Source organism: Meles meles, chromosome 3 (assembly GCF_922984935.1).
Source record: "Meles meles chromosome 3, mMelMel3.1 paternal haplotype, whole genome shotgun sequence".
Lineage (NCBI taxonomy): Eukaryota > Metazoa > Chordata > Mammalia > Carnivora > Mustelidae > Meles > Meles meles.
Window position 1 is genome coordinate 111167117 of NC_060068.1, and position 8405 is coordinate 111175521.

General features: G+C 42.3%; 1 protein-coding gene across 2 annotated transcripts in view; it reads left to right on the forward strand.

The window, feature by feature from the left end:
* VDAC1 (voltage dependent anion channel 1) overlaps positions 1-6514 on the forward strand; it is a 29635-nt gene extending 23121 nt beyond the window's left edge. For both annotated transcript variants that reach the window (XM_046000652.1, XM_046000654.1), the window contains exons 7-9: positions 1888-2038; positions 4570-4627; positions 5590-6514. In XM_046000652.1, the coding sequence (XP_045856608.1) occupies positions 1888-2038; positions 4570-4627; positions 5590-5681 (301 nt within the window). In that variant the 3' untranslated portion in view covers positions 5682-6514. The remainder of the gene's footprint in view (positions 1-1887; positions 2039-4569; positions 4628-5589) is intronic.
* The last annotated feature ends 1891 nt before the right edge of the window (positions 6515-8405 follow it).

The window sequence follows — 8405 nt, forward strand, 5'->3', positions numbered from 1 at the left end:
TACCTGAGCCTCATGTACCTGATTTTAAAATAAGTGGACATGGTTTATTTTTAGCTGGTGTGGGAACAGCTGACACAGCTAATCCGGGTTGCCCTGGTGCGTGTAGAGGCCCCGATACGTAATAAAGATTCTTTGTGCTTTATATAATTGAATTTGAACAATGACTTCCCTCTGTTTATGGTATTGAGAGCTCAGTACAGCAAGGCAGTGTTGTTGGTTTTAGAATATGTTAAAAAAAAAATGACAGTTTTTTGGACAAACATGTGAACCCAAGAAAAACTTCCAATTTCAGTTATACTAAAATCACTCAGAAATCTATTATCTAGGACAGGCTGCTATTTTGTACCATCCTTGGATTTTCTGAAGAATTTAGGATTCCCTGTGGATCAGGGGTTGCCTGGGCTAAACCTGTACTTACTGGAAGCACAATGTCTGTATGATTGAATTTCAGGGAAAACTTCAGCATTTAGAATGTATTTATGAGCGTCTACTTCAGGGAGAGTGTAGTGGTGAGGAGCAGAGTTAGCAGTGAATCAGCAAGAATTTGTCCTTGGATTAGTGAGTTCTAAGGTCTTTGCTGAATTCCACAGCACATAGGCTGTGCCTTACCAGTTTCCGGTGACATTTCAACTTGAAACACCCAAAGTGATGAGGCGGAACTTTTTCATGTTAAGAATGTGAAGAAGTGGAGGGGAATATTTCCAGAAGCTGGACAGTATGGTGTGTTTGGAAGAGAGGAAGGAGTTTGTCCCAGTTGGGTTTCATTCTGTTTTTGAAAGAGACATTTTGTAATGCACCAAGTAGCTCCTTTTCATTGCATCAGAACTGCAAATACCGGCAGTTTGGGCCAAGAGTTTTGCACAGGTGGACAAGTCTGAATTGTAGGTGAAGCTCTTTTGTCATCACTGTACCCCTAGGGGGCCAGGTCGCTTTTGACTGTGTCTTTGCAGCAAGCAGTGGCTGTAGCTGGGGTGCTAAGAGCTATAACTGCCTTCTGAAAAATATGTGTGGCCCAACCTTTCTTACCATTTCTGACTGAGTTCTTATTTGCTTCTCTTTCCTTACTATTATGATAGGCACATTTATAAAAGTAATAACTTTAGCAGTAGCAACACCAAAAAACAAACCAACCCCTCCCACCCCCCCAAGGAATCCCAGGGTCTTACTTGCTGCATTTATTCATTCATTCATTCATTCATTCATTCATTCATTTATACAAAGTATGAACAGAAGGAGGGGCAGAGGGAGAGAATCCCGAGCAGACTCCCTACTGAGCAGGGAGCCCGACTCGGGGCCCCATCCCATGACCCTGACATCACGCCCTGAATTGAAATCAAGAATTGGATGCTCAACTGACTGAGCCACTCGGGTGCCCTGTTGCTGCTTTTATTTTATTTTTTTATTTTAAAATTTTTTAAGGTTTTATTTATTTATTTGACAGAGAGAGACAGTGAGTCAGGGAATACAAGCAGGAGAAGCGGGAGAGGGAGAAGCAGGCTTCCTGTGGAGCAAGGAGCCCGATGTAGGGCTCCATCCCAGGAGGCTGGGATCATGACCTGAGCCAAAGGCAGATACCCAACGACTGAGCCACTCAAGCACCCCGCTGCTTTTACTTTAAAGAATATTTTGGAAGCCACCTTCAAGTTCCGTGCAGCCTGGGATTCCTGCCGTTGGGTGTTTCTGATAGCCTTTCCCTTCCTCTGAACCCTCCCAACTCCAGTGTCTGTTCCATTCCTATCAGACTTTTCCTTAATTGGGTGGGTACCTGTTTTGTGATCACTTTAGTTCATTTACAGCACCCCTGTCCTCTGTTAGACTTGGACAGCTGTGCCCAATTGCAGCCTGCCTTTGGGGGTGGATTAGCATCTACGCTGTGCTTGTTTGCAGAAACGATGGGACAGAATTTGGTGGCTCCATTTATCAGAAGGTGAATAAGAAGTTAGAGACCGCTGTCAATCTGGCCTGGACAGCAGGAAATAGTAACACTCGCTTTGGAATAGCGGCCAAGTATCAGATCGACCCTGATGCCTGCTTCTCGGTGAGTACCTGTGGAATCATGTATTGCACAGGCTCCACATGATGGTGGGGTTGGAATCCTTCTGGATTGCTGGGGTTGCATGGAGATTTTCTCACTGGAAGAGAGTTTGAAATGAAAAAAGTGCTAATAGTAATCGTGCTGACCGTGGGTACCAGACACTGTGTGTGACCCATTATATGTGGGTTACTATATTTAATTCTTACACAACCCATTTGAGGTAAGTGCCTTTACAAAAAAAATAATCATCCCAACCCTCTGTGCACAAATGGGGAAATTCAGAGAGGTCAATGGCCAATGGGGCAGATATTTGGTAAGTGCTGGGGCCTGGACTTGATGGTTTGCTGGGGAGCCTCCTCCTCTAATCATCCCTTGTTCCTGCACACTGTAAAGGGATTTACTTTGAATCTGAAGGTTTTCTTTTCTTTCTTTTTTTTTTAAGATTTTATTAATTTTTTTATTCATTTGACAGAGAGAGAGAGAGAGATAGATCACAAGTAGGCAGAGAGCTAGGCAGAGAGAGAGAGAGATGGGAAGCAGACTCCCTGCTGAGCAGAGAGCCCCATGTGGGGCTCGATCACAGGACCCTGAGATCATGACCTGAGCCAAAGGCAGAGGCTTAACCCACTGAGCACCCAGGCACCCCATGAATCTGAAGGTTTTAAATGTTCATTTTCCTTCTCATTTCTCATTCTCTTGCCTCCTGTATTGGATATTAACTCCTGTATTGGATATTAAGAAACCAGGCCCTGGCATTTAGCAGTTGACATCTAATTATGCAGATTCAGTGGCTTTGCTCACAGACCCCTGAGTTGCACGATTTTTGCATTAAATCCTGTTGAACTCATCTCTGTTGTCACAGGGCACTACTAGCTGCATCCCTTTTGGGGTGGAATGAGGAAATCTCGTGTTGCAGGATGGTCTTTATGTCATTTACAAATAGGCCATTTGAAGTCTGAAATGGCAACGAATCTGGCTCCTTTCCAAGCACTTAGAAACAAAGGAAAAGGGGCCTTAATAATTAGATGGGATAAGCAAAAAGGAAGAGCCAGATAGGGCACTGTCTGCTGGAAGATCTTCCTTCCCACTGCTTTGTTCTTTCTCATGAGAGTTGTCAGGTCAGAAAACAGCATTCAAGCAGGAAAACATGCACATTGGCAGCCTCAGCTTTTTCCAGGACTTGGTGTTCTCATGGCTTGAGATCGCTCTGCTCCTGACCTCTTCGTATTTCACCCAGAGAGAGGCCCAGATTTCCCTAAAACTCAGGAAGAAGAACAAGGGCAAAATCATTATTGACCCAACTGCTTTATTCAACTTAATTACTTTTTAAATATTTTATTTATTTATTTGAAAGAGAGTGAGCACAAACAGGAGAGGAGAAGCAGAACCCCCACTGATCAGGGAGCCTGACTCTGGACTCAGTGCTGGGACCCTTGGACCATGACTTGAGCTGAAGGCAGACCCTTAACTGACTGAGGCACCCAGGTGCCCCTGAACTTAATTATTAATCAGCATTCACTAAGTGCTGAAATTTAAATGACTGGCTAAGTCATTCTTTTACTCTAATGTTCTTTTTTTTTTAAGATTTTATTAATTTATTTGACAGAGATCACAAGTAGGTAGAGAGGGAGGCAGAGAGAGAGAGAAGGGGAAGCAGGCTCCCTGTGGAGCAGAGAGCCTGATGAGGGGCTTGATCCCAGGACCCTGGGATCATGACCTGAGCCAAAGGCAGAGGCTTTAACCCACTGAGCCACCCAGGCGCCCCTCTAATTTCATTTTAAGTTCAGGAATGGCATTGCCAAACCTTCTTGATGTCACTATGAGTTTTGCTTCCTTTTTTCATGAAGGGAAACCTTTTTTTTTTTTTTTTAATATTTTATATATTTGAGAAAGAGAGTGAGAGAAAATGAGGAGCGTGCATGAGCAGAGGCAGAGGTAGAGGGAGAAGCAGGCTCCCAGCTGAGCAGGGAGCCAATGCCAGGCTCGATCCCAGGACCCTGGGATCATGACCTGAGCTGAAGGCAGGCACTTAACCAACTGAGCCACCTAGGTGCCCCCATGAAAGGAAAATTCTAACAATGTTATGCCTTTAAAAAGAAAAGAGCCTCAATATTCCATCTGACATTTGCTGTTTTCCCTTATCCTAACAAACAGATTTTGAAAAAGTCTTCCATATAAGAAAGGCTTATATTTCTCTGGCCACAAATGAAAGTCTTTACCTGTTATAACTTAAATATAGACCTCTACACAGTATAAATGAAATTGGGCATTCATACCTTAAGGAATCAAATTTAAATAATAATTTCCTTTTAATTGACAGTTGTGTTGACTCTTTGAGTTTCTTTTCTGAGACTTAGCTCTCAGATTTGATATATTTCATGTTAAATTTAATGACTCCCATAAACAAAGTGGTCAGGAAAAAGAATTTGATCCTGAAGTCCAGGGGTGGTTGATTACAGAGCTCTTACTCATTTTGGAGATGGAAACAAGAAGTACTTGAGAATTTCACTCTGTCTTATCTTTTTCTTGACTAGGCTAAAGTGAACAACTCCAGCCTGATAGGTTTAGGATACACTCAGACCCTAAAGCCAGGTATGTATGTGTTGCTTGTATAAATTTGTGAAATCAGTTCTTAAAGAAAAATTGGGGTGGTGGTTTGCTGCTTTATGTTACTACTTATATAATACCTGTGTTGTACATTATAGATGAGTATATATAAAGTTTTATAATGAAGTGTTTATAAAAGGACATAGAGTCATTATAAAACATTTGGAGACTAGAAGTAGTAAGTAGGAAAGAAAAAGGCCAGGGCTAACATACATTACACTTTTGGTTATTTTTTCCCCTGTTTTTCCAGTGTGTATATAATGCTCGATACTTATTTCTAGCAGGTTCTTAAAACGAGACCATAGATCATCCTCACTGTATAACTGTTGTGCAGGTCTCGTCTGCACAGTTGGCTAGACCAGTCCATGGTGTCTTAGAGCTATGGAGATGGTACCATCGTGGGGTTAGTTTGGCAAATTGGGTCTTTGAGCTCTAGAAATCTAAGAGTACATGATAGCAGAATCAAGCTATTGTAGGGAAAACATCAGTTAGTTGTATGCATGTGTGTGTGTTTGTGTGTACGCTGAGTGTGTGACCATGGTGTCTGATTCATGGTTAGGTTTCATTCATTCAAGGCATTTTTGCTGAAGAAGTTTGCTGCCTGGTGCCAGTGGTAGAGAGATTATTGTAGCAGGGGGTGATGAGAGGACAAAGACAAGTGGACTCCCTAAAGTGGATTTGGGTAGGCTGTGGAATAATAATTAGTGTTTTATAAGCTCATTCCAGGCCTCAATTAATTAGTCCAGTGGTAATCAGTAAGAGGCGTTGATGGGTCATGTGGTTTTGCTTTGCTGATCACACACAGTCGAAGCCGGTTCTGAATTCACTGGGGTCTTGCCAGTGTGCTTTGAGATGCCTAGCATGTTAACCATTCTTCTTCTGTGTGTTGACCTTTCTTATCTGTTCTCTCCTCCCTCTTCCCTCTCCCTGGGACTGTTCCCCTGCAGGTATCAAACTGACGCTATCAGCTCTGCTGGATGGCAAGAATGTCAATGCTGGCGGCCACAAGCTTGGTCTAGGACTGGAATTTCAGGCATAAATGAATACTGTACAATCGTTTAATTTTAAACTATTTTGAGCATAGCTACCTTCAGAATTTAGTGTACCTTTTAATGTTGTATGTCTGGGATGCAAGTATTGCTAAATATCATGTTAGACCTCCAGGTTAAAGATGATTCAGCTTTAAGGTGTTACCCTTTCAGAGGTACAGAAGAAACCCAGTTCCAGGAAAAGTCCTTTGAGCTGCAGACTTGGAGGAGCTTGGGGCCCCCTCTAGAGAGTTCAGGTTTCTTTTTTATCTAGAAATGGCTGCAAATGGAAGCTGATAATTTGTAGGCACTTTGTTCATTGGTATTGAGTACATGAATGAAATTATGACTTCTTGAGAATTGAACTGGGTTTCCTGTCTGAAGGAAGGAGAGACTCATGGGTGGTAATGTACACACTCATCTGAAAGAGACTTTTTTAGACAGATTTTCCTGACCTGTTTCCACTCCAGTCCATCACCTCTTTTACACCAAAAGTAGTCTGCAGGGTGTGGTAGCTGTTTCTTTTGTGCCATTTTGAGGGTGGAGAAGTTGGATGTGATGAAGCCAATAATTCAGGACTTAATTCCCTCTCATGTTGTGGTTTTCTGCCCTTGCACCAGAGTATGAAATAGCTTCTAAGAGTCCCAGCTCTGAGCTAGGAAGAGTCTCTGTAATCGCATTGTGACAACACTCAGAATCGAAATTGGACTTGTTATATTTTCGCCACTCAGTTTATTTTTTAGCCGTTTAATGGCTTCCATTTTGTGTGGAATTAGATCCTCCCCTTCAAATGCTGTAATTAACATCACTTAAAGTAAAACTTGAATAAAATATTGAAACCTCATTCTTCTGTTGTCTTTATTAATAAAAGTATAAGTAAACAGGGGATTGCTTGGCATTTGTGTCTGTACTGTGTGTGTGTGTGTGTGTGTGAGAGAGATTTTTAGTTTTCTATTGTTGCATAACAAATTAGCCAAATAGTTGCTTAAAACAACACTCATTTATTTCCCAGGCCTGTAGTTCAGAAGTCTAGCATGGTGTGACTGGGTTCTCTGTTGATTCTCATGATGCTGAAATTAGTATGTCTGTCAGACTGTGTTCTCGTCTGGAGCTTGGGGTCCTCTTCCAGGCTCACATGGTTGTAAGAGAATTCAACTCCTTTCAGTTGTAGGATAATGGTCCTCGTGTCCTCGCTGGCCATCAAGTGGGAGTTCCTCTCAGCAAAGAGACCAGTGCATTCCTTGCCATATGGTCACCTCCCATCTTCAAAGCTGGAATGGAAGAATTCCCTTACTGTCAAATCCCTCTCAAACTCGAAATCTCGAGGAGGAGCACCAGCCACACCTTACCCCTTTTAAAATTTTTATTTTATATATGTATATTTATTTATTTATTTAAGATTTACTTATTTATATATATATTTTTAAGATTTTATTTATTTGACAGAGATCACAAGTAGGCAGAGAGGCAGGCAGAGAGAGAGGGGGAAGCAGGCTCCCTGCTGAGCAGAGAGCCTGATGGGCTCAATCCCAGGACCCTGGGATCACGACCTGAGCCAAAGGCAGAGGCTTTTTAAGATTTATTTATTTGGCAGGGACAGACCAAGAGAGAGAGGGAACACAGCAGGGGGAGTGGGAGAAGGAGAAGTAGGCTTCCTGGCGAGCAGGGACCCCAATGCGGGGTTTGATCCCAGGACCCTGGGATCATGACCTGAGCCGAAGCCAGACACTTAACCAACTGAGCCACCCAAGCGCCCCATGTATTATTTATTTTTTAAAAAGATTTTATTTATTTGACAGATGAGAGAGCACAAGCAGAGGGAGCAGCAGAGGAAGAGGGAGAGGCAGCCTCCCCACTAAGCATGGAGCGCAACTCAGGGTTCAATCCCAGGATCCTGGGATCATGAGCTGAGCCAAAGGCAGATGCTTAACTGTCTGAGCCACCCAGGCGCCCTAGAATTCTGCAATTTAGATTTTTAATAATGACAATGTAAATTTCAAACATTTACAAAGTAGAAGAGTAAACTATGTATATATTATCCAGCTTCAGTAAATGTGAACTTTTTTCTATTCAAATATATATGTATATGTATGTATGTGTGTGTGTATATGTGTGTATGTGTGTATATGTGGAATGGATGTTTGGAAGTGACAATGCCAAACAAGATTTACTTAAGCATTTTGTGTCTCCCAAAACTTGTTGGCCTCAGTATTTGTCATACTGTCTTCATCGGTCGGGTTCATGAGGCTCTGTATCTATTTCAAAGTGAACTTGAGAATTTGTCCAGAGATTTTGGCACAAAATGGTTGTTGGGTACACCCAGTCAGATGCCAGTTACAGTACTGGTATTTTGAAATGTACAAAGGGCCCTGTGAATATTGAGAGTATTTTCCCTCCCCACTTACATAAATATCTGCTTGTTGTATGCAGTATGTCAGAATATTGTGCAAAATTCCCCGAGTTCATGGTATTTCATCAGTAAGAGAACCTAAACATTCTGGTGTGGGGACAAAAGAAAGAAAGTGGACAAAGAAGAGAAGATTGAAGGTGAGTTTATTAGGGAAAAAGGCTAATGTCTAAAGCTCCCAACAAGCAGAAGCTGGAATCAAGAGGCTTATTCGTTAAACTGAGTGGTGGTTTGTGTACTCAGAGAACGGAGAGCTCCAAGGGAATTTGGGAAGACTTTGTATCCTGGCTACCATGAAGGGTTTGGAATAAGGGCACCATTCAGTCTG